This window comes from Ammospiza caudacuta, chromosome 3 (assembly GCF_027887145.1).
Source record: "Ammospiza caudacuta isolate bAmmCau1 chromosome 3, bAmmCau1.pri, whole genome shotgun sequence".
Classification (NCBI taxonomy): Eukaryota; Metazoa; Chordata; class Aves; order Passeriformes; family Passerellidae; genus Ammospiza; species Ammospiza caudacuta.
In genome coordinates this window covers 15,190,857-15,216,832 of record NC_080595.1, presented here as the reverse complement: position 1 = coordinate 15,216,832, position 25,976 = coordinate 15,190,857, and the positions used below count along the sequence as shown (strand labels likewise).

Below are 25,976 nucleotides of genomic sequence, written 5' to 3'. Positions count from 1 at the left end.
GTCACTTTGAGGGTATGGCTTTCCCCTGCATCTCTGACACAATTAATTACTGGCTTTGAAAGTACCTCTCTGGTGCAAGAGAAACACAGACCCGAAGTTTTCCGGGCTTCCTGGGCAAATGTCAGCTGAGGGGTAAGCCAGCTCTACATAAAGGTCATCTCATGCTAAGCCACTGATGCAAAATTTCTTCTTAAAGCTGCTCTGACCAATTCACTGAGATGAACCCAGTGGGACAGCTCCCTGACTCAGTGAAGATGCTGCAAGAACACTGTTGTGAACCTCAGCAGCTGAGCACTGAGGTCAGTCCTGCACAGCTGGACTTGGCTCTGGCTCAGTTTGCTGACCAGGACTGGACACATTTCAGCAGTGAGTGGATCAACCCATGATTCATACAAGGGAGGCATGTAAAATTGTATCTATGCTGCAGGACTCACCTTCAGCCTCAGGCTGACTCATAGGGCTAAAGAGGGGAAAATTGGTTTACCACTAAGCCTGTAGGAAGGGCTTTCCCCTCAAAACCAGTGTCTGTAGTTAATAATCGCATACAGCTGCTTCTCTTCTGGGGAATCCTTTTCCTTTTGCCTTCCACTCTCTTCCCACCCCCTCCCATCTGTTTCTTTGCTAGTGGAAAGAGGTTATATAGATACTCTCAGGTCCAATTCCAGAAGGTCAGACTACCCAAAGCAAACTGAACTCTGGGCAAATCCAAACTTTCCAACTCAATTGTGAGTGGTTGCAGGAGCCATGGAGACACTCCCAGCCAGCTGGCAGCAATGCTGAGGCAGGAATGCCATCCTCAACCCACACAGATGAGGATTTTTTTCTGGCCCAAGAGCAAGTAACAGAAAGCAGAACCCCGGGGAGGACAGGGCTAACACCACCTCCCTCCTACAGCCTCTACAATTTCCTCACCTTTATCCATGTGACTGAATTCTGCAAGCTCAGTCCTTCTGCCGTCTGGATCAATACACAGCAATCAGTTTTACATTATGTTCATGATCTCTTTGCTCACTTTATTGCTGCTGTGTCGTATTTTAGAGATTAGGAGTCAGGCAGACTCCAACTAATGTGACCCCCAGGGGAAAAAAAACCCAGAAAAACCCCAAGCCACCATGTTTTGCCCAAGAGGAGCAGCTGAGCACATCGGAGGCTGCAAGGCACAAAGAGATTTCTTTGCTGTGCAAGGGAAAATATACTATGAAAATATTGTGAGTGACATTTACAGGTTGCTGGAGGGAAATCCCCACTGGCTTCCTAACAAGCATTTAATATTTAACATAGTTGTGTTTTTTGACTGCTTTTGCTGTTCTAGCTTCCTATAAAGTCTGTTTGAGCTGTGCTAATATTAACTACATTAAGCCAAGGATGGAATTCTGAAGCATGAGAAGATATATTTTTATTTTCCAAAGCATGTCTATGAAAGGTATAATGGATGGTCACTGACACTGAAGCCCACGGTTATGAAGTAATAATAATATCAAACTAGTCTTTCTTTCTGGTAGTGTCACGTTTTTTGCTCTTTAAACTCAACTTTATAAAGGGTGAGCACTGGTCAGGACATACACATCTCTCAAGGAAGTCATCAAGGAGCTCCTGATCCTGGTAATACTCATTTGGGATTTACTGGCTGAGTCCACAGAACAAATTGTACCGAACCAACCTCTGCCAACCTTGACCACCAAGGAGGAAACAACATCTTCAGCCCAGTCTGTCTGGGTCAGCACCAGACAAAAACACGAGTCAGTAGCTGCAAGCCCAGGCGTGAACCCGTGTAAGCCACGGCTTTCCACACTCGTGCTTATAGCCACATGCTTATGTTATTAAATACAGCCGGAATCGCTGTTGTTAATTAATCAGTTTCCCTGTTTTGCTGATTGGCACAGCGCTGCGGCCGAGAATTTAAGCCTGTTTAAGGCACGATCAGGCACGAGGCTGCTGCTGCTTCAGTGCGTCCCAACGCGCCCCTCTGTTCCAGCAGCCTCTGTGGCCTGAGGGAGAACTGCAGCCTAAAATATAAATCTGACTCAAACCGGCTGCGGAGCACCCGCGGGGGGACTCGGTGACGAGGGCTCTCAAATGCCCGCACCGCGGGCCCCCACGGGACCGGCACCGCAATCCCACCGCGGGCAAGCGGGCGGCAGCGCGGCCCCTTCCGTCGGCCTCGGCCGCGGCTCCTCCCCCGGGCCGTGGCAGAGGCGGGGCCTGGTTCCTCCCGCCGCCGCCCGGGCCCTTCCTGCGCCGCCCAGCGCGGGGGCACCGACGTGTCGCGGCGGAGGAGCCGCGCTAGGCCGCGCATCCCGCCCGGCGCCTCAGGTACAGCGCGGGGGGCCCGCCCGCCGCCGGCCCCGCCGCTTCCCGCCCCCGCCCGCCGCCGGGGCTCCCCCGGGGAGCGGCCGGGAAAGTTTAATTTTCCCGGGTGCCCTTTGTGTGGGCGGCCCGGGCGGCCTGGGCCGGGCGGCGGAGCGGAGGGACGCGAGGGGAGGTGGGCGGGGGGGGCTGCCCGCGGCCCGCTTTCCCTCCTTCCCTGCAAATGCCCGTTCCGAATTTCCATGGTAACCCCCGGTGGGCAGCGGGCGGTGCCCGGCGGGAGGCGCGGGGACGGCGCGGAGGTGTCGGCGGGAGGCCGGGCCTCCCTCATGCGGTCACTGTCCCGCAGGTCCCGGCAGCATTCCCGACCATGCCACGGGGAGAGATATGACGACGGCCTCCGGGAGATATCCCTGGCGTGTTCTCCATAAGGTATGGCTGGCTCGGGAGCTAACGCTTAGAGCAAGTATTCAGTGTTTGGCGCATGGCAGCCAGGAGAGACTGGGATGTGGAGCGCTAAAAGGGCTTGTTGGTTCCATAAACCGCGATGGTTCCTGGGTTTGTAGATGATCCTAAAATTCTGTGATGGAGAGATTAATTTCTTGCATTTCTTTACTGTAATTTTTCAAAGATGGTATGGGATGTTGAGAGAAATACACATATGGGGGTATAAAATACCAACCTTCTGCAATCCCAGCAGAAACTTTTCCCTTCTGACTGCCCAGTTTGGGCCTTAGTATGTCGCTAAGTCCCTTTTTCTTCGCCATTATTCTTGTACTCTCTAAATGCTTAGGATTTCTGTTAGGACACAGAGTTATCACAATCCAGTGTAAAAAAAATATAGAATGCCTGTTTTAAAGTTCATCAAAGTAATTACTGGGCTACAGATTTGCTTTTTTGTTGTTTTGTTTTGGGTTTTTTTTTTGAGTTTCTAGCATAGGTGGTGTATTGACTTTCCTGTCTTACCTGTACTGATGAAGTCCTGAATGAGAAGTCCTATGGACTTGTGCAGCTGTTGCTGTGCAACCCTGCAAGAAGTTGCTGTCTTACTCAAAAACCCAGGTGCAGTGTGTTAATTGTTGTAGTGGCTGCAGTAATTACTGTTGTGACATGGGAGTCAGTGTGACTCTTTGACAGACTGTAAGTGCAGACAAAAGGCCTTGAAATGCTTTGGGCATTAGGTTGGTGTATCTGTTGGGTAGGAGAACAGTGCCCAAAATGGACTGACAGACAGGAGATCCACGGCTGTTCACGAAAAAGTCACTGGGCAGCCTCACCAGTGAGGGCAGGAGGTTGCACAATGAGAAGCATCTCTACCTCTCCTATCCCATTTGCCAGTAACAAGATCTGCCCCAAGTGTCCCTCTTGTCTTCAGCACTATCTTTCTCTCTAGTGGGAGTCTGGCATGTGAGCAGGAATCTTGCCTTGTTGACGAGCACAAACTTCATGGGAGGAGAAGGAGATGCACATTTCCAATGTTGAACAGAAATATTGTTTGCCTGGAAAATGTCAGGCACTGCTAGAAATGAGTGGAGAAAGCTGAGTGCAGGCTTCTCTTTGGCAGTTTGAGCAGGAAGAGGTTGGGAAATGGAATCATGATCATGTAGGTGTTGTTTCTGTTTCTTCTTTTGGGGTAGCAACTCTGTGAAGAAGCCACTTCTGCTTTCCTTCTCCAGAGTGTGGGGAAAATGAGGAGCTGTGAGTCTGAGGAAGAGAGAAGGCCCATGAACATCATATTGTCCTTCCAGTTGAGAGGCTCACAGTTTTTCTTTGGTTTCCCTTTTTTTTGTTTTCCCTTCACACTTTGTTTATTCTTGTTTTATGAATGGAGCAGAAAGAGTGAGCAGGTGAGCATGAATGTGGATATTTTATGTATAGTTTTCTGGGGCCTCATATGAGTAAGTCCAAATCATATTTACCAGCAAATCTAGGATTTGTCTTAATATTTCTAGCTTTTTGCACCCACCTCACATAGGTACTAGATTAAAAAAAAAAAAAACCAAAACAACAAAACTGAATATTCTCAGCAGAAGGTAAAGAATTGTTAACATGGCTCCTTCATACTCAAAACTGACAGGTCCACATACTGATCAGGTGTTCCAAGTTACTCATACCTAATAGCTTGAATAGCCCAGCTTTTTCTCTGTCAGTCTGGTTCTTAAATTTAAAAATAAAAGGGTGCCCTTTTGGATGTGTGTGGGTGTGTGTTAGGGCTAGAATATTAGAATTGGGGTAGCACGTCTGGCACTTTGCAATATGTTGGAGAGTTCCCATCATTTTTATACAGTCACTGTAAGACTGTATACAGCAGTATGGACTTTATACAGCAGTGTAAGACCTTCTTGGTTTTTGGCATTCTAGGTGTAGCATGACCATGCTGGGTTTTATGCCGTGGAATTATTTATTTTTTTTGTCAAGGGAAGCTGTTTAAGGGATGAAAAGGAAGTGATGTGAATAGAGGTGATCAGTTTTGTTTGATCTTCTGTTGGGCAGGTATTAATACCACAAGGATGTCAGCAAACATGGATGGCATGCTCTGTTGCTCACCAGGTTAAAGTTTGGATGTTCTTGTTTGCAGAGTACCTTCCCTGTAGAGTGACAGTGGACTGGCATCCTGTGTCAGGACTTGGTGTGAGGTGCGCTGGGCCTGCTTTTTGATAGTCTGGCTGCAGCTTTATGCACAGTGTCAAACTCTGGAGTCTTTTTATTTGGCTCCCTCATAGCCACTTCCAGTTCAGGGCTTGGATAAGGCTTTGGAACACACAATTCCCATGAAAATTCATCTTTTTAGGGAGTTATTTTCTGATGAACAAGAGCCTGGTCCTGCTGAAGATGGCAAGTGGGGGGGCTGTACAGGGATCGTGCTGTTGACACAAATTGCCATGAGCGTTTTGGACTCCTTTTGTCACGTCAGGACCTCAGTGTTGGGATTTTTGCTGGGGCTGGTGCAGTTCTTCTGCCTTTTCTCCACGTGTCACTGCTCTGCAGTGTCTACCTTTACCAGACTTGTGGCAGGAATGGCTGCTGGGGCTCCTTGGTCTTTGTTCAGCTGTGTGGACATTCCTGGAGCTCTGTAAGATGCTGGTATTTCACTGTTTGCCAAGGGGATAGTGCACACTGTAATGCTGATGCCTGGAAAAAAGGGTACAAAGAGACTTCATTCTCATCTTGTGTGATAGTGTGGGCAACTAACCACAAGGCCTTTTCTGACACATATTTTTACTGCTTTGATGATTGTTTCTGAGCAATTCTGACACCTCTGGTGTGGAAGAACTGGGTGCATAATGATCTAAATAGCTGTAGGTAGATCTGTTTCTCCAGCACAGAATCTGCCTTCTGATTTCAAATTAGTGTTCAGCGTTGGGAGGTTGGGTTTCCAGGTGAGAGGAAGTACATTTGCTACAGTGGGTACATCACAAGTGTTTGGGATAGTTGTTTATTTGGTACCTGAATGAAAGTGAAATGCTACTTTCCAGATAGTTTATCTAGCAGGAGATGAATTGCTTTCCAGTTTTTGACAAAATGTTTACACTTGTGGATTTTGTTAAATAACAAGATGTTATTCAGTGATGGGACCTTTTGGGATAATTCTTTTCAGAGGATTTTATTCCTGTGTTTAAAGAAATGAAGCTCAGCTAAAGCTTTTTAAATTTTTTTTTTTAAATCTGCTGTTCATGTGGCTACAGCTGGGAAGGGCAAAAGAAACCAGTACAAAATGTGATAATATGAAAGTCAGATGTTGTTTTATCCTGGCCTTGTAGGCTACCCATGGTGCTTTGCAGTGGAGATGCAGCTGTTCTGTTCTTTCTTTGGAGTCACTACTGTTTTTTCTTTCTCTTTCCCTGTTTGAGGAGAGTGTTTTGAGATGTTCTTATGAAAGAGACAATTCAAGGGGAGGGTGGTGGCATTACTCTTTGAGCTATTCAAGAGCTTTTGCTTTTCCACAGTCCCCATTCTGCAGTTTGGTGGGAAAGTAGCACAGTCTGAGGAATTACAGAGTCTGCTGGAGCATAAGAGCAAGTGTGGCTAAGCAGGACTGATGGGAAATGCAGATAACTTGTACATTGCTTTCTTGTTGGGTTGATTTCATCCCAGCAAGGCTAACCTGGGTGGTCATCAGTGATGCTAACTTTGCAGAGAGGGTGCACCCTCAGTGTGAGAACATGAGACTGGGGATAATGTTGGGGTGTGCAGAATGCACTCAAATACATGGAGTTTTTTTGTGAATACCAATACAGTTATATTTATTAGGCTCTCAGAGAGGCCAGGCTCATGTGGCCTCCTCTCTAAGTTGTGTGAAGAGGTTTTATGTTGGAGTGTGCTCCAAATGCAGGTGGCCTGCCATGGGGACAAGTCACAGCTCTCCTCTGACTCTGGCCTTATCATTGCCCTGAGAATCATCATCTTCCTCCCCTGAAACCCCAGGGTGGAAGTAGGTGCTCAGAAAGAGCTTGGCTTAGCAGAACAGCTCCCACAGCTTTAACCTCAGTCTCTGAAACTGCTTAAATGTTTCTGCTCCAAGCTAACCTTGGCTCCCCTGCTGCAACAGGGGTGTCTGTCTCAGGGCACCGGGGCAAGCATGGAAATTTCAGCCTGAGGAATTAGCTAGTTGCTAAAAAAAGTGAAAGCTTGCACTAGTGCAGTCTGGCTCACATTGTCTTACAAAGGTGCTGTGTGCTTGGCTGGTACCATGGTTTCCCTGTTACAGGGTGAAATCCTGCTGATTTAGAGCTGTGTAATAATACATAGGGAAAGCTCAACCTCTGAGGACAGAGTAAATATGTTAGGCCAATAACAGCATGCCATTTATTAGCTGTTGAGGTCCTGGAAGCAGTCCCTTGTGTATTTTTATCTTTTAGTTCTATTTCAGGTATGCTTTTCTTTAATAAATATCTTTTGTATTTATCATATCTTCTAGAAATGGTGCAATATCTTGCTTTAGCTTGACTTGTGGGTGGCTTCTGATAGTCTTCTATTCCAAAGCATGTTGGGTAGCCAGAAGAGTGCTTGAAATATTCTAATTTCACACTGTTGTTGCCAAAGCCGTGACAAGCAGCAGGGACTTTAGCATGCCATTTGTGTTCACAGAGAAACTTCTCCTGCCTTACCTTTGGGATGCAGAGCATACCCCTTGAAAAGTGCCTGCTGGTGTCCAAGTGTGGCTTGTTGTGGACAATGGGGAACACTTGAAGGAAAGCTTGCTCAGTGTTGCATGTTCAGTTGGAGCCCTGAGGGCTGAGTGTCTCTTCTTAGGTGTCACTATTTTTGAAGCTGAAATAAAATTTGGAGAGCAGAATCTATAAATGATATTGGAAAAGCAAAGCATGTGAATAATTACACTCAGAATATGGGAAGGCAGTTTCTGAAGAACTTCTGTACAAGTCCTGATACTTAGAAAAACAAGCACGTTCTCCAGAGTTACAACCACCCTGTGCAGTCACTTCTGAGTAATACACTTTATTGTTGTTGTGCTCTCTTCCAAGAGCTGAAACCTCGGGTGTGAAACTCCAAAGTCACAGCGCAGTCATCTCAGAAATAGCCTCATGTGATTAATGCAGTGCTGCCTCACAGAGCTGCTCTTTGCTGACTCTGCAGTGCCAGGCCTGTGGCTCTTCTCCCCTCACCGCAGTGTTTTGTTCATGCTGTGTTGTACAGCTGTGTCATATTGTACTTGCTGAGCATGTTACTGAACAAGAATGCGTTTAAAGAGGAGGCTGTAAGTTGAAATACAACTCCTTGTGTGCTCAGACTGTAGGAATACTGTCAGTTCAGATCATCAAAGCTATTTTTGTTGTTGCCGTGGCTGATTTGGTTTAACTTCAGTGGTATTAAGTCATTACAGTGACAGTGTAATTTAATATAATATTTTTAAATAAGGAAATTAATACAGTGTGTACAAAACAGATGTGATATATTGAAGGCATGTTGGAAGTAGAGCCATAATCCTGGGTTCCAGGCTCCATCACTACTTTTGTGTCTAACCTCTAAATGTTTTCTTAATTGCATTAGTTTAATACACATTGCTAGACAAAATGTGAGTAAATTATGGTGATTACTGGAGAGAACACAGTTGATCTAACCCATTTTAATTGTATATAATTTAAACACTGATGTCATGAAGTTACCCAGTTGCATATTTTTACTACAGCCATATGTTCTTCTAAGTAAGAGACTCAGGGGACTCACCATTTCATAATTGACTCTGCACAGTTAATGCAGTTAACTGCATTTACCTGCCTGTCATTTTGCACAGTTAGTGCAGTTAACTGCTTTTACCTGCCTTGCACTTGCATGGAAAATAGAATGAGTTAAAATACTCTGCAGAAGTTTTGTTCTGTGTTAACACTGAGTTTCAGTTTTTTTGGTATGTTTAAATCAGCAAATTTGTTTATTTTTGTGTGTTTTGAAATGTTGATTTAGGGGCTAGTTATAGATTCATTTGTCTATAAAATGTTTAGTAGTGGAGCACAAGGAGCTGCTGTTTTGCTGGTGAACAAATTAAAGGTTTTCAATTGTGGGTAAGGTTAGTGTACAGAGATGAGTGTAGGGCAGGATTTTTTGCTTTTATATGGGTTTGGCACATATTCCTTTGTAATGTGGATTTAATTCAGGTACTATTGCCCAGTTTTCTTTGTCTTTCTGCAGTTATACTTTGTTGGTCAATTTAAGGACTGCATTTTGAGGAATGCCTGGTTTTGGGCAGTACAGAGATGTTTTTTTTTCCTGTATAAATGTGGTTGTTCATTGGGGTTAATTATCCATAAGGTCCTGACTTATGAGGGTACTAGAATAGCTGCTAGCTATGAATAATTTAGTACAGCATCAGATTGCGTGCCACTTAAGAAGGCCTCTGCCTATGAAGCCTTGTATCTTGTTGAAATCCACCCAACAGTATGAAGGTTACTGCTTGCTCTGGTATTTTATTGTACTCTTTCCTTTCTATTTTAAGATTTCTCATTAAATATTTCATGATGATAAGTAATGAAAATACCTGTGCAAGAGTAGGCCAAGCTTGTTTTTGAAATGCTGAGGTGTTGAGCTACCCTTCAGTTTTAAATTATCTTTGAAATTTGTTTTAAATCTTTGGCTGGCATCACACAGATAGCATTTTCTCCACTCAGATTTATGTAGTTGAGACAATTCGTATCCTAGACAATTCTTTGAGATGGTACTTAATTATGGGGAAAGTAGAAAGGCTTAATGAAAGGCTTGCAAGAGTCACAAGATTTCAGTGCTTTCTACAAATTGCTCGAGTTGCTCATACATCTGACTAGAACAGACTGTGGCTCATATTACAGAGGCTTTTTCAGGAGAAAAACTGCAAATACAGCACTTTGAAGCAGTTCCAAGTGCAGATAAATTTACTGTATGCCTTTAGGAGACTTGATCATGGCAGCATAGCACTGGATGTGTTTTTTAAGAATGCTATAATAAGTGTTTTATCATAATATACTAGATTTTTCACAAAACCACCCCAAACATTTGAGAAGACCTTAATTGAGAAGTTACTTTGGAAATGTCCAGGGAAGAACATAAGCAATAAAAGTAGTAGAGAAAAAGGTTTTTGTGGGGCTTTTGGGGGAGAGAGATTAATGCTTTATGATATTTAAGGAAGATCTGTCAGATGCCTGGAAAGGTTTTTTGTCTGACTGTTCCCATTCTCTGCTAGTAAGTTTTCCTTACTATTGACCTCTTCATTGGGATGCTCTGTTATAGCTGAACATCTCTTTTAGAATTGTTTTGTAGGACACTTTTAACAAAGTAGAACCTGTTCCTTTTCTTTTCCAAATGAGATTTGTAATATATGTGCTGCTGCTGGAAGCCGACAGGGTGAGATACAGCCATCCCTTGGTGCCTGCTTTAGCACTTGAAGATAAAATTGGCCTTTAATCTTTTTGTGCTCCTTCACAGGGTAGTGAGTAATTGAAGTGTCCATTAAGGGTTAGTAGTTAAATGCTAAGATCTTGCTAGATGTGTTTAATTTCTCCTTAAAGGCGAGGATCCAGATGAGTCCCTTTGAACAGGCACTCCTTGAGCTGTGCAGTTTTAATAAACTCTCCATCCCTAATAGTTGTGTGGTGTACTACTGTCTGATACTTTGATGGAAATGCTGTTTTGTTTACAGATGGAAAGAACTCATTAAGTTCAGCCCTGGTGTAATATTTTTAAGGCTATTTATTTTCAAACTGGGTTCTTAAAATTGAACTGAAAATTAGTGGGACTTTCCTTACTCTGGAGCTTTTTGATCTATGATTTGTCTTCTCTGTGCAAATACATTATGCTGGAATAAATTGTACTTTACTGGGCAGCCATAAAAGTTGAATTGTCAGTTTTTCTGATTCAGGTACAAGGTTTCCTGATATTTGAGAGGAAATTCTATTGTGAATGTATGCAGTGTGGCTGCAATAGTTATGGCAAGTAAGGAAGAAGTGCCTGAAAGACTTTTTTTTTTTTTTTCCCCAAATGTAACATTTTGTTGTTGCTGTGCCCAGGAACAGGATATCCTCCAAACCTACAGGTGTGTGAAGAACAGACTATGAAGTTACATTCTGCCTTTTATTTTTGTGTTTAAAATAAACTTTCTCCTGTTGTTAAAATGTGTCAGTTGAAGTATTGCAGTTGAAAACACTACTGGAGTGTCATTGTTTTGATACAGTGTCTCTCCAGAGCTTTATTAAAGCCTTGATATCTGTTGTTTCCTCTTTAGCTTTTATCAAGTGGTGATTTTATGCAATGGCATCAAGCCACAGTTCCTCACCAGTGCCTCAGTCGAAGAGCAGCGATGCTTTCTTTAAAAAGGAAGCGGACGCCACGAAACGCTTTCGGCCTGTGCAGTCCCTGCCGGACGTGTGTCCCAAGGAGCCCACAGGTAATGCTGCTGTGCAGGCACAGAGCAGCTCCATTTGCTGAACCATTGCCAGCTATCCAGTAATATTTCTTGTACACTGGGGTAGTGTACTAAGCCATAGTCTTCCAAGCATTCTGTGATTCTTTTTTATACTGCCCAGTGTCCCTTTGGAGCAATAGGAGAGACTATTTGCAGCTTGTTTTAAGATGTCCCCATTATAGGTGGGGCTTTGCTTGCATCATTCCACATTACAGCTATGATCCATACTCCATGTAAGAAGAGGGTGTAGTCTGACAGAGCTGGTAGCAGATGTGTCCAGTGTGCTTGGAACCTGACTGCATTCCTTCTGGGAGACATCCCAGCCCTTCTGCAGGAAGAAGCAAGTGACCTGCCTGTAGTACTGAGTCTCTGGTGCTGTTGTTAAACCAGATTTTGGTCATGGTTCCAGCTGTTGTGTTGCACTAAGGCTTAGTTTACACAAAGGAGTAGGTGGGATGGGATCTTAAGAATTATGACATATAATGCTAATGAATTGCAGCTCTCATTCTGATCAAGATCAGATTATTAGAAATGTGTTTGTGCTTGGAATCTTTTTCTCTTCAGTAGAAACGAATGTTGAACAAAATCTGTTTAATGAGCGTCAGTACACTACTTCTGTGTTCAAAACTTGAGTTGGTTAATCTCACAGAAGAAATGCAAAGTGAAATGTTGCAGGAGAATATCATCAGTTGTTTGCATAGATAATTCTAATCAGTATGTAATTGGTGAAATATGGTTTGCTTAAGAACCACATTTTAACAAAAGCTTACAGCTTTGTTTCTCACCCTAACAAACTGTCTTGTCTTTTGTGCTGCAGGCAATCCCAATAGCTTACATGACAGCCCATCTCTAGTTGTGGATCAGCAAAGATGGACTATTTATCATTCCAAAGTCAATCTCCCAGCAGCACTAAATGATCCTAGGTTAGCAAAAAGGGAATCTGATTTCTTTACAAAAACATGGGGAGTGGACTTTGTGGACACTGAAGTCACGCCTTCATTCTACCTCCCACAGATCACCAAGGAACATTTTGCATCATACCAACAGGAAATCACTCCGGTAAGAACCCCCAATTAGGTGCACATAGTCCTAGTAGCCAGAAAGAGAACCTTCTTCTAATTAGATTATCCTGGCTAGTAGCCCACTGTACAGTTAGTTGATAATTAATTTGCTTTTTCAGTGTTGTTTGGGTCTTCATTAGACATTTCTGGTTTTATAATCTCAGAACCCATCATGTGGAAAATGCTCTCTGAATTGTCCTGAGGCAATTTCATGTTATTTTTAACTTCTGTTTCTGAGTACCAAGCTCTGCACCAGGGCTTGCAATTCATATTTATTCTTTCTGGTTGTTAATCCTTTTTTCCTGTAAGGATTGTTTAAGGATTGGGCTCTACAATGCACCATAGCATTCTCAGACCTTTGGATCAAATGACTACATGCTGCAAGGGTTGGCAATATTTTTAGGAGTCTTCAGTCTAAACATTGAAACAATTTATACGTTAACTTCTCAAACTATAAAGAGGCCTATTGTCTTGGTGGTTTCTTTTGTAACAGGGAAGTGTAAGCTACACCTAAGGACACCAGGACCAGTAGGAGACTTCTGCAATCTCTTAAAAATACAAGTGTCACTAAGTATGTAGTATTTTTTTTAACTGAAAGAACATGTAGAAGTCTCCTGCTGTTCTCTGCTTCCTTGGTTTGTAACTTCCTTATTTTTTTTGTTGGTTCAGAGTTAGCTGCAGGAAATGTTACTTGTGTAATTATAGTTAAAGACTGTAGAAGGGAATTGTTTATAAATGAACTGCAACTGAACTATTGCCTTTAACTCATATATTCAGCATTTAAAATATTGTAAGATTTCGTCCTTTAAAATTAGTACTTCATGCAGTGACTGCTAGATGAAGGAAGGTTTTGAAACTGGGACCTGAGCTGTGATACATCTTCTTGCAGAAATCTAGTTAACATTGGTGCTCTTTGGAAACATAATTTATCACCACTATGGTCTCTGGTGGTTTTTCAAATTCGAAGCTCAGCATGATGAAACAAGATATGTGGTTTCAGCAAGGTACTCATTAGTAATATGTGCAAGTAATTTCTACTTTCATCCAATTTGATTTAGCAATGAAAAAGGATTCTTTGTTAGTGTGATTCCTGGATTAGTCAGCAAATAAGTGTTTGTATATGTAATTACAGTTGATCTGTAATCGTATATCATTATGTAGAGAAGTTATTACACCTCTTCAATAATGTCTGTGTTCATTTTCTCTTGAGATGTAAAGATACAGGAAAAAAACAACACATCCACTATAGGTAGAAGTTTTTAGTACCTTTCACCTGGACAAACTTTGTCTGAGCTTTTAAGAGGAAGAAAATACTGTGAACTTGCCAGAATTATTTTGCATAATTTGTGTTTCACTAAATGTTTTGCTTCAAATGAAAAAAATCTAGGTTTTAAGCATCAGAATAATTCTTTAATATATTTTCTCTTCTACAGAGAGAGAAGGTTCATGAAAGGTGCAAGAATATTTGTACTCCTAAAGATACCTTTGACAGGACACTATTACACACTCACGGTACAGTCAAAACCTCCTTTAGTCATTAAAAAGTCTTTTTGTATCAGTATGTTATAACATCAGTAGCAAGTGTTATGAATGTTACTCATCATTGATTCTATAATGTGCTAATTGTCTCTGTTACTTGCTTGACATCTTCATATACAATAATAGCTGATGATTTCTTTGAAACAAGAATTAAAAACTCAGATGTGGTAGGCTGAGAGGTGTTCATGATCACTGCTGACATTTTGTAGGTCAAAATATTAATGATACCTGCTTTTAAACTTTGTCTTGGCATGTTTGAATTTGTGACAGGTGACTGTAGCCCTGGCAGTGTTTTCTTTAACTGCTTTTTATTAAAAATCCATTGAAACTGGTGTATCAAATTTGTATCACCTTGGCTTCTCAGTGAAGAACTGCAGTGCCATTCCTGTATCTCTGCCATGAGAGTCATATCATGGCTGAGGTGGGAAGTTATATCTCAAGATGATCTAGTCTAGACCATCTGCTCAAGCCAGGGCTACCTATGTGAGGACAGTGTCCAGTTGGGTTGTGACTCTCACAGATGGAAGTGACACAATCTGTCTGGGCAACCTGTTTCAGTGTTTTACCACCCCCACAGTAAAAATACTTCCTTGTGTTCAAATGAAATCTTTCAGGTATCAGTTTCTGCCCATTGCCTCCTGTCCTGGCACTGGGCACCACTGAGAAGAATCAGCTTTGTGTTCTTTGCACCCCCCCATCAGATCTTTAAGCACATTGACCTTCCCTGGGCTTTTCCAGCCTAAACAGTCTCTCCTCCTTGTTTCTTAATCATCTTCATGGCTCTTGACATGATTCATTCCAGAATGTCTAGGTCTGCCTTGTGCTGGGGGCCTCAAACCTGCCCTTGAAGGCTGAACTTCAGGACTTCATGGAGGTAGTTCAACTAATAGGAAACTAGACAGGAAGGAAGGCAAGGGGCAAAATTAAAAAAGAAAAAATATACATAAAAGAAACACTCATAACTTGGAGGAAGTTTTTATTATTTATTTTAATTTACTTTCTCAAAAACACTAGCATAAAAGGGTTCATTTATCAATCTCTTTGATGAGTCTTATCTAGATCAATGTCTACAGGTAAAACAGCAAAAAGGATTCAGTAGTTTACTCCTTCTTATCAAGTTATTTCTGCTGACTTTCTTCCTCCTCTTCTGTGCAAAAGGAAGCCCTTCTGGGGGTTTCTCTCTATTGGTGTTACTTTGGAATAGCTGTTCCAGAATGAGTCTGTCTGTGCTGCACACTGAGACATAAACTTTAAGGAATTTAGAGATTTTAGAGGAGCTAAGATTTAAGTTAGAGATAAACTTTATTGGAGTTAATTAAAATAAGTGGGTAGGCCTTGATGAAGTTAGGAGTCAGTAGTTTACTAATAATTGATTGCTTGTCAGCACAATGTTTAGTTAGCTGGGTTTATAATGAAGAATATAGAAACTGATAAATAGCTTTTAGAAACACAGTTGTAGGTCTCCTCTGTTCTGATACCAATTGAAGATGGGGAATGGGAGTTGTACCAAGGGTTCATTTGTCATATTTGCATTGAAAATGTAGAAAGGTCAGAACAAGGAAGACTTCATTTACTTCCTCATTTTGGGACCCCTTGCCATGAAAGGGTCCACTGACCCATTTCAAGGAACAAGCTACACATGCTTAATGGCTTTTGAACTAATTACCATACAGAGCAGGGAATGGGATGTACCAGAGGTATGAATATGTATTTGTGTTTTGAGTATTCAATACTTGTATAGATAGAAGGACTCTGTAATCACCTGTAACTCACAGTGTGTACTTGGGAACTCTCCCTCATGCTGCCCAGAGTCACAATAAACACACACTTTCTGACTCTAAACTGTTAGAGAGTCTTTGTCTGTCACAGTTGGATATTGGTACTAGATCAATATCCATATTTTTTTAAATAAATCAATGGTGCAAAATCAGAGTGCCTTCTTCAGTCTTACCTAAATCCATCCTCAAAGAGTATGAGTGCAGGTTCTGTCCTCCCACATATGAGTGTTTTTAAAAAGAGAAGGTTACCGGCACCAAAGTACTGGGAGCTGCTTGTGTAGCTGGACAGTTCTTAGTAGAAGCGTCATTTGGTAGACTGAAGCTTGTGATTTTCTATAAATTCTGCTGTTGCTGTTTCCTCTCTTCCTCTAACTCCATCCCACAAGACTAAGCCTTTCGCTTCTGTAAGAATTGGTCTGTCCAAAGGCTGAGGACAGCAGGATGATTCCAAGGTTGCCTTCTGTACTTTGATACAAATAAAGTAAGAAACAAATGGAGTGAAAACCAAAGAGAGCAGTATGGGAGCTGATGCTGGGGTAGCACTTGCCACGTTTGTCGGGGTTGAGCAGACTGTGCAGCACAGATATGGGCTTGTTGCTTTTAAATTCCTCAGCTTTTTTGTCCACCAGTGTGCCCCATTTTCATAATGCCCACTAAAGTAATGAGTAAGGGTGGGACAGGGGATATTGGCTGAATCTCAAAAGTCTGAATTTGCTGTTTCTTCAAGTTTTGCTGGGATGTAATGAATTAACTCTTTTCTCAGCTCAGTTCTCTCACCCTCTACAATTGTCAGGTCAGCATACTCCATGGGAATTAGTGCTGCTGTGCTGCTTGGTCAGTGCTTGGGACTCTGGCCCTAGCCCTTGTTGGCAGTCTTTGTGCATCCAATCTCCAAGTGCTGTGCAAAAGTGATTGTATGGGCAGCTTCAGTCTGAAGCATTAAAACTGGGATGATGTTAGAAGGACCTTTTACTGGCCCTTGCCAGTGCACTAATGAATGTGAAGTGCTAAGTGGATTGCTTTGTATGACAATCACTGACACTGCCAAAGCAGCCAAGTGCAAGCTCCCTTGAGTAGTCTGGGCATGAAACCTGAACTGCAAAGGACAAAAGAATACTTCAAGGAATCAGAATATTTCAGGTTGGCAGGGACTTCAGAAGGACTTTACTGCAACTGCCATCTCAAAGCCAGTTCAGCTGTGAGGTCAGACCAAGCCATTCAAAGCTTTACCAAGAAAAATAGAAATAGCCAGAAAATATCTACAAATATATATCTGGAAAATCTCTGAAGTACCCAGCCCTTCTGGGCAGCCTGCTCCAATGCTTGACTGTCCTCATGTCATCAAGGTTCTCCTCATGTACAGAAAGTTTCATTTCAGTTTGTAGGCCTGTTCCCCCTCTGTGAGGAACATAGCATCATTGTCTTGAAAACTTCCTCATGGGATTCACTTGTTCAAGGGAATTGTTTCCTGTTGTTTGCTCATGAATGACTACCTGTGTTTTGTTTAATTTTAGATAAATCCAGGACAGATCTGGAACAAGTACCTAAGGTATGGTTTCTGGGCACTTGGAGCTGTTCTAAGGCTTTCTCACATTAAGTGTTGGATATATGCATGTACTCTGTAGAAATTTTGTCCTCCTTGATGACTTGGGTTGATTCTCAAGAGGATCTGTAGTGCTCAGAATTTCAAGACTAAGGATGATTTGCTTTGTCTTTTTGTTCCTATTGTTTCCATGGTCTCAGTTTTTCTCTTAAAGTATAATACAACTACCATTATCTTTTTCATCTTTAAATAAATGAAGTTAAGACCTCAGAGCTGAGCAGAATTAGCCAGTCTAGGAGGAAAGGAAAACTGAAGAATTTGAGAAAAGCTTGGATATTGCCTGGTGTACAACTCTGCGTTATTGGATCCTTGATTAGAGCTCACTTGCATGTAAGCATGGAGCATACATGATGTGGATTTTTGTGTCAGGCTGACACAAAAGACACAGCTCCAGATTCCATTTTAGTCTGAATAATTTTTTAATAGGTATAGTAAGAAGTATTAACATGGGTCAGCATCTCTGTGCCAGTTGTGTAGGCTGTGACTTGAGTAGCTGTCACTGCAGTGTTCAAAGTCCAGGAATAAGAATGCTTGAGTGTGGTGTGATGCTGCAGTCTTCGTTGAACCTTTTAAAATTACACTTCATAAATAAAAGGAGGAGAGTTTTCCTGCCTGCCTGTAAGCTCAGGGTTTTGTCAAGTATAAATAATGTTACCTGAGAGAATTTTAGATTAATAGTTCTCCAGGAGGTATGGTTAATGTTATGTGTTACTGACTCTTTCTGTGCCCAGCACAGTTGCTACATCCTGCCTAAAGGATGTCAGCTTGAGGCTCTGCTCCCTCCCTTGCTGCACCCTGACAGCCAGCTGGATGATCAGCCTGGTGGGAGCTGTGGCCCCAAGAAGGAGCAGATAGCAGCAGGATGCCCTTGTTAGTGAAGAAGCTTTGCTCAGATCCTTGAGAGGGCCCACCTGCACTTCAAAGCTGCCTGTGTTTGCACACTCAGGGTGTTTAGGTCACCTCAGGTGGTTGAATCCATATGTAATTTTGGAGCTGTGACTTCCACTTTCAGGAGGATATGATTGTCAGATCACAGAAGCTTTTAAGGTACATTGGTTTGTAAGGTCTGGAATGAATTTGTTTGCCCGAATAAATGAAAATCTGGATTTTGAAATCAACAGTTAAGATCTCTGTTAGCTTAATGAGACAGGAGATATGTTTAACTGGGGCAAAAACATAGGGGTGAGTGAGGCACATTTATTTATTTTGTTTTTCTGTTTCAGATTTTTATGAAACCAGATTTTGCCTTGGAAGATTCCTTAACATTTAATGCCGTTTTACCATGGTCTCATTTTAGTACCGCTGGTGGAAAAGGAAATCGTGATGCAGCTTCCTCCAAGTTACTTCAAGAAAAGGTACAACTTTGACACAAGTTATGGTTATCCATCAGTGCTGGTGGATGCTGCAAAGGAACTCCATGGCTGCTGCTGTGGAGTGTTTCTTGAGACATCATTGTGGGCTTTGCTATCTCTCATTTTACATCAGGCTGCAGATTGTTAGGAAATCATGCAGGAAGCACCCTGCTGGAAGAGAGCTCTTTTTCCCTGCTCAGTAAATCTGTCAAATGTGGAAAAAAAGAATCTGTGTATGATGTAACAACTGGCTTTTCACGACAGCTGTGACTTACTGAAACAGCTGGATATGGAGAACTTCAGAAGTGTTTTCTTAGGGACGAAGAGCAGTTCTGTGAGAAGGGAAAGCTGGATTGCACAGGTTGTACACTGTGTCAGACTGTTATTTTCCAACATCTCAGGAAAATTTCAGATTCAAGGCACTGTGGTTTCTATGCTAAAAACAATACTAAATCCTATGGCGTTTGTGTTTTAGGAGATTCCTCTTTTGTTGTTGTCTGCACTGATCTGTTTTTGCATTTTACAAAGAAGAACATGAAAGCAGAGCGGTTTCTTTCATATTGGAAACAGCGGTCTCTTCTTGGTTGTTTTTATCTTTTTTTGGTAGTTACGTAGTCATAATATAGAAAATCTCGAAATGAATCATCTTTACAGTACAAATGCCCATAAAATGCTTTTAGAAAATCTGAGTAGTGAGGTACATTAGGAAAAAATAAGGTACCTTAGGAAAAATAACATGAGATTGTCTGGAATGTGTTTCCAAATTTTTGGGAATTAGTCTTCCTCCTCTCCTGACAACTCAGGAAGAAGTGACAGGCTCTGCTGGAGGCTAACTCAAAGGTTTGTTAGGTTGTTCTCCACATCCAAAGTTGGAGGAAGGCTTCTTTGGAGTTTTTTAGGGCAGTTGCTGTCTGAAGATGAAAAAGCAATGTCTGGCATATGCTGTGAAATTCCCAAAATGTGCCTGGAAGTAGCATGGACACTCAGAAAGGAGTTTTGTTGAAGCAGACCCAGAGCCCTCACTGATGCAGAGGAGTGAAAACACTGCTTCATATGACTGAAATGAGCCCACATTTGTTGTTTTCCTTTTTAAAGCCTCTGAGCTGCACGAGGTTTACACTTACCACATGTAAATATGCACCCTGCTGCTGTAATTGTCCCTAGCTCCAGGCACCATTTTCCAACAGGATTTTGAAAACCTTGTCTTAAGCAAGATCTTTTGACTGCTGTTGATCTACTTCAAAAATTTCCTCATGGTGTTTTCTTCTTTACCTCCTCCCAGTGTTGCCCTACATTGGGATTGTGAGCTTTTTGAGGCAGGTGCTGTTTGCTCTGTTTGTTCAGCTTTGTTTAGCATAGTGAAGGGACCTGGGGCATCTGGTTGGTACAATCACATAAATAATTGTTTGTAATAGCCCTTTCTCTGATCCCTGTGTCAGAGTCTGTCTTGGCTTTCCGTGTGGCTAGGTGTGTCACAGCTGGTTGGTGGAGGATGCTTTTGATTAAATTAGATGTGAACAAAAAAGGAGGTTTTGTGTGTTGTATAAATCCCTAGAGTATCCATGGGAAACAGTATGAAAATAACTCCAAGAATGAGACATTCTACAGCTGATTTCCTTTCCATCTCTGGTTGGTCTTTTGGAATTCAGCAGGAGGTTTGAATGCTTGGCACCTCTGAGAAACCAGGTCATCTGAGCATTAACATTCTGATGAGCATCCTAAAGCCTCAGTCCTTGGGGTTTGCATATTCAGTTTAAGCCAAAACACAGAGCTATTACAGTGGAAGAATCAGACCAGCACAGTGGTCTGGTAACTGTTGGACATAGAGAATTGTAATTTCAGGTTCTGAACATTTAGGTGTACTCCGTCTCTGGGAATCCCGCAGTGCCAGCACACAGGAAATAGGCTTAGTACTAATTCCAGCTGGTTGACAAAAGTACAACTGCAGCCAGAGATACCCTGGAGATTTTTGTACAAAGAAGGTACAACAGCTTGTTAAATAAGCAGAGCCATTCCAGTGGTGTGTCATCAAATATAGTGGCTGCAACTTTAGCAGCTTCAGTGACCCAAATTTCTCATAGCTTATCTGAATATATGTATTGTTGCTTGCAAGCCAGTATCCAGAGCTGTCTCCTGGTTATTGCCTGTATTCTGTGGCCAGTGTGCAACCATGTGGTACAAAACTTGGAGCATTTTAGATTTATTTGCTTTTCTAAGTTTTTATTTTCAAGCAGGAAAGGCATCAAATCAATATTCCCACAGTGATTTTGAGTTAATTTAGAAATAAGTTACTAAACCACAATGAAAAAGAGATTTAACTTTTATTAGCAAAATTTCCTTGTGATACAATGAGACAAATACTCTGAAAGTGTATTTGCATGGTGATAAAGCTTCCAGGTCATAACAATAATGTTGGTTTTTCCTCTTCCCAGCTGAGCCATTATCTGGACATCGTGGAAGTCAATATTGCTCACCAGATTTCTCTTCGTTCAGAAGCATTTTTTCATGCAATGACCTCACAGCATGAGTTGCAGGACTACCTCAGGAAAACCTCCCAGGCTGTAAAATTGCTTAGAGAGAAAATCTCTAAAATTGATAAAGTAATGTGTGAAGGATCACTTCGAGTTTTAAGACTGTCACTCACCAGAAATAACTGTATAAAAGCATACAATAAACTGAAGTTAATGGCTACTGTACACCAAACACAGCCCACAGTACAGTTGCTGCTCTCCACTTCAGAGTATGTTGGAGCTTTGGACTTAATAGCAACAACACAAGAGGTGTTACAGCAAGAGCTCCAAGGTATTCACAGTTTCCGGTAGGTAACCATGTAGGAAATACATAAAATGCAAGAGAGCTGGAATGTGTTGAGCACATTATGTTGGCTGAAGGGATTTGTTCCACCTTTGTTCATTCATTCTTAGAGGACCTAATACAGAAGGTATAAAATGTAAGTGTGGCATAAGCAGTGTGACTAATGCCTTTGCCAGAGATGGGGTGGGTTTTATTTGGAGTGGAATGAAATTTTGACATGTAAATGCTTTGTCCTCTGTTCTGGTTTACAGATGTTTTAGGGGTGCAGAGATGAGAGCAAAGCTGTGGCTGGACTTTCATCTTGCATGGCTTGTAGCTGAGAGGTGTTTTCCACATGGGGGTCTGCAATGCTCCTGCAGGCAGCACCCCAGGGATGGGCCCTTGGGCCTGTGTCTTTAGTGGCTGACCTGGGCTGCAGTTGTTAAAGGAGCATGCAGGAATGTTAGCACAGCAGAATCCTTCTACTTGATGTAAAATAAGCTGTCATAAGATACAGGTTCTTTAAAAGTGGTGCATGCAAAGCTGCCAGTGTGGCATGATGCTGGCAGAAGCAGTGTGTGGTTAAATCAGCTCCAAAGCTTGCATCAGCCAGCTGAGGAGCTGTGTGCTGAGTTTTCTGAGTTGATGCTGGGTGAGGGGTGCCTTGTTTAGAGGTTTTGTGGTTCCTGCAGCCCAGTGGTCCACAGCTTGCCTAATGGAGACGTGGTTGCTGCTCAGTACCTGCAACATGAATGTTCAGAACTTTATATAAATACTGCTCTTGTCCATCTCTTTTGTCAAGTTCCTAACACATCTTCTGGCTAGTTTGGAAAAAACTCAAATTTTATGTAGAAAAGATCTCAGGAGAAAGTCCTACAAAAAGTATTAAAAATGAAAAAAAAATTAAAAGAGTTAATAAATTATTGCTAAAGTTGGTCTAAGTGTTTTTTAAAACAACCTAGAAACAGACCATCTAAAAAGTGTAACTTGTCTCTCTTCAGACACCTCAGTGCAGTTTGTCCTCTTTAGTGTTCCTGCTATGAACCACTTGATTCTGGTGCCCAGCCCTTGACTGAGTCACCTTTGGATTGACCTTGGTGACAAGTCAGTGCAGTTTTACAGCCCTGTGACAGCCTCACTCAGAATCAGCTGTGTTCTGCAGCTGGGTAACTGTGTGCTCTGTCAGCAGAGAGTGCCATTCTCTTGTCATTGGTTGACATGATGTCCCAAGAATGTGCCATTGTTTCAAAATTACCCTCAGGTGTGGAACATATTTAGATAATCATCTTGTCTGTAAAGAATAATTTCTGTGAGCAAAGCTTAGCTGGTTGTTTTGGTAGTTACAGACAGTGATGTGTGTGGGAAATGGCCTCTCTGCTTTGGAAGTGAAGGCTCCCAAAGGTGAGTTAAAAGCTACCTAACTCATGTACCCCACCAGAAATGCAAGTGCAGCTGAGAAGCCCAGCACAGTTTCCAAATCTCACAGTGGCCTGTGTATAAGCTTTTGTGAAAAAATAATTTGCAGTGGAAAGATGGAAGTCTTGATAAAACTTCTCAGTAGAATGTAGTGTTTTTGAAAATAAATAAATTTTAAAAAATATCTGAATTGGTGGCAAGCATATATTCTTCAGTTTTTCCTAAGAAATACCAAAGATACCTTCTTGCTTTATTCTGAGCAAAAATGATGTACTTGTCAAGTGAGTTAAATACCCAGTTTATTTAACAAGATAATTCCAAAGCAATAGCACATTTTCTAAATAATTACTATTTTTACTAAATATCTGATGAAAAAACTTCCAACATCTTGTTTTAGTGTTTCCATGGCAGCTTGTAGAATTTGGTGTTTTCAATTGAGTCATGTCAGAATCATTCAATATAAAGCAGTAAGAAAACAACTCAAACCATCAATTAATTTTTCCCTTGTCATACTGTATGCAGAGAAAAATGTTGTTTCTAGTTGTAGCAAAAAATGAAAAAATCATAAAGGTTGTGTGAAGTAATACATTGGTGTCTTTAGTCTGGGTTACTGTCACCAATGATATGTGTCAGTTGTAACTGCTTGCTACTATAGGATAGAATTAAAGTTTTAGAGCTCTAACCTTTTCAAGTTCACCCTTTTAATTTTACAAAAGAAAGCTGATGTGTTAATTAACTTAAAAATCTCTGAAAACACTTTCTGCATCCTTTTCACAGTCCTTGTTGGGGTGATGGAGATACGGTGATTTTGTTTGTTGAGGGGATGGTTTGGTTTTTTTGCTTTGTGTTTTGGGGTTTTTTTCCCCACAGGTATGCTGGCAAACCACACTTTTACAGTATTTTATTCAGTAAAAGCTGATGCATGGAAAAACAGTTCTCATTTATGTATTTTAAAAGAATCTTTACCCTGCACTTGTCATTTTCCACGATAGAGTTGTCATATTCAGTATTCATTGAAAGGGTCTGATGTGTGAGTGGTACCTGTTAAAAGATAATTACCAAGGTGTTTTTCTGGAGTTTGAATTAAGGTCTGACTTATTCCTGAATGTTTCAGGTTGGTGGGATTTTTGTGGCTGCTAGGGACTGGAACCTCTTGGACAAAGTGTTGAGGGCCACTGCTGGGAGCTGTTGTTGGATGTTTCCATAGCTGAGTTTTGAGAGGGCAGGTTTTGGTGTGTTTCAGTGCAGTTCAGCACAGAAATAATGTACCAAGGAACATCTTCATGCTTACCTCAGTAAGGAGCCTTTGTGTTGTGGCTCCTAGTCCTGCAGAGTGTTTTCCTGTTGTGTTTGTTCTGAAATGCCCACAATGCAACTGGCTTGGATTTTCTACAGGCTATTTTTATTTAAATTAGGTATTTTAAATATGTTTGCTTTGTCCATTCCAATGAGTTATTGAACAATTTCAAAAGCAGGTACATCCCTGGTCATCTTGAAATTAAAATAAGTAAGTTAACCTGCTCAACTCAGATCCAGCAAGATTCCTGGACTTCAGCTCAGTGCTGGCTATGTGGGTTTCTGCAAGGAGGAGGAACCAGGAGTCATAACTTGTGACAGCAAAGGATCCAGCTACACCAGCACTGAATGAAAGCCATGTTCATACCCCCCATTTTGTATCTAGGCTTATCTAAAATATCACAGCTCCACTTAATTCTCATTTGCAAAGTGTCTGTGTTTGTTTGTTTTTGTTCAAGAAAAGGCAGTCTGATTTTTACTGATATTTGTTCCCAGCTGTTAGTGGAAGTTGAAAAGCCTGTAGTGTTTGACATCTCTGAAGTTCACACTTTTAAAGGGTGGTTGACATTTCTGATGTGAGAAATTCCCTTGTGGTTCTGTATGACAACAGTCTGCAAAATATAGTCTAAAATCTCCCATACTTGGGAAAAATATTTTTCATTTAGAGTAGTATAAAATATGGCAAATTTTAAAACTCCTATGTATTCTCTGAAAGCAGTCTTGTCATGTGAATTTAATCTGTGATCACATCAAAAGCTCAAATGTTTGAATTAGAAGAACTTGTGGACTGATGATCTGAGGAACTCAACAAGCAAAAGAAGTATTCCTTCTTGTTAACACCTTTATGCTGACAAGCAGGGAGTATTCTTAGTTCTGGTTCACCTCATTGGGCAAATAGGTACTTGGCACCTTCCAAAAAAAGAAAAAAGCCCTACTTCCAAATTTTATCCTCCATCAATATTCAAGTCCATATGTTTTGGTGTAAGGTGACAGTGCCTCTGAAAAATGCATGACTTCAGCTGCTCTGAGGAGTGAAAGATTGGAGCCTCCCATTAAGCCAGCGTTGATTGCATGGAAATTTCCTGCTGGGTGGTTATTTTCTTCAACTGTGAACTAATGATTCGTTTTCAGGTTGATTATTTAGCTCATATCTCAATGGCTGTTTTTCTTAGGCATCTTGGCTCACAGCTTTGTGAACTGGAAAAGCTGATAGATAAAATGATGATTGCAGAGTTTTCAACTTATGCTCGCAATGATTTAAATAGACCCCTAGAAGATGATTGCCAAATTCTAGAAGAGGTATGTCTGTTATTGAAATTAACTGTCTCATGAATATGTTTGCATCTTTAACATACTTAATTAGCACCAACTAATTCACTCAGGTCTCTAGTAGCAACACTATAATTTTAGACTATTTAACTTCTCATCCACATCTCTCCCCGCCCATTTATTTTTGTGCTTGATAAGATTAAATAATTCTAATTAAACTCTGAACTGCAATCGAGGCCCACTTCATTTTTTCAAAATAATCAGTTCTCTTTTCTGTGATTAAATGTATACTGAGTTCACTTCATGAACCTAAGCATGTAAGTGGAAAAGAACATGGACTCTGATCTACTTGGTTGTAAAAATTTGAGTTTTGCAATGAAAGCTGATACTTGCTTGTTGTTCTCATTCTGTCTCCCCATGCTTTTATGGGTGCTTATACCAAGCATATGCTTGCCCTGAATGCATGCTTCATTCCCAGTATATATAGATTCCTCATTCCTCTGAAGATCATAAACATACGAAGATTAGGCTATTGTGGTTGCTTTCTAGCCCAGAAAAGATTTTTCTGGATTTTGCCTGTAGGGCTCTTTATTAATTGCTAGAGCCTATGACCTGTTCAGCCTTGTTTAATCCATTTATGAGATGTAGTGGTTGGCAGTAGCACTGCAGTGCTCC

The 25,976-nt window shown here is 41.5% G+C and overlaps 1 protein-coding gene across 1 annotated transcript in view; it reads left to right on the top strand.

Moving 5' to 3' along the window:
• The first annotated feature begins 2,229 nt into the window (after nucleotides 1-2,229).
• The window catches only part of VPS54 (VPS54 subunit of GARP complex), a 48,328-nt gene continuing 24,581 nt past the window's right edge, over nucleotides 2,230-25,976 (top strand). The window contains exons 1-9 of the mRNA XM_058801364.1: nucleotides 2,230-2,313; nucleotides 2,657-2,739; nucleotides 11,015-11,176; nucleotides 12,012-12,253; nucleotides 13,689-13,767; nucleotides 17,087-17,121; nucleotides 18,399-18,530; nucleotides 20,960-21,345; nucleotides 25,205-25,331. Of these exons, the coding sequence (XP_058657347.1) occupies nucleotides 11,041-11,176; nucleotides 12,012-12,253; nucleotides 13,689-13,767; nucleotides 17,087-17,121; nucleotides 18,399-18,530; nucleotides 20,960-21,345; nucleotides 25,205-25,331 (1,137 nt within the window). The 5' untranslated portion in view covers nucleotides 2,230-2,313; nucleotides 2,657-2,739; nucleotides 11,015-11,040. The remainder of the gene's footprint in view (nucleotides 2,314-2,656; nucleotides 2,740-11,014; nucleotides 11,177-12,011; nucleotides 12,254-13,688; nucleotides 13,768-17,086; nucleotides 17,122-18,398; nucleotides 18,531-20,959; nucleotides 21,346-25,204; nucleotides 25,332-25,976) is intronic.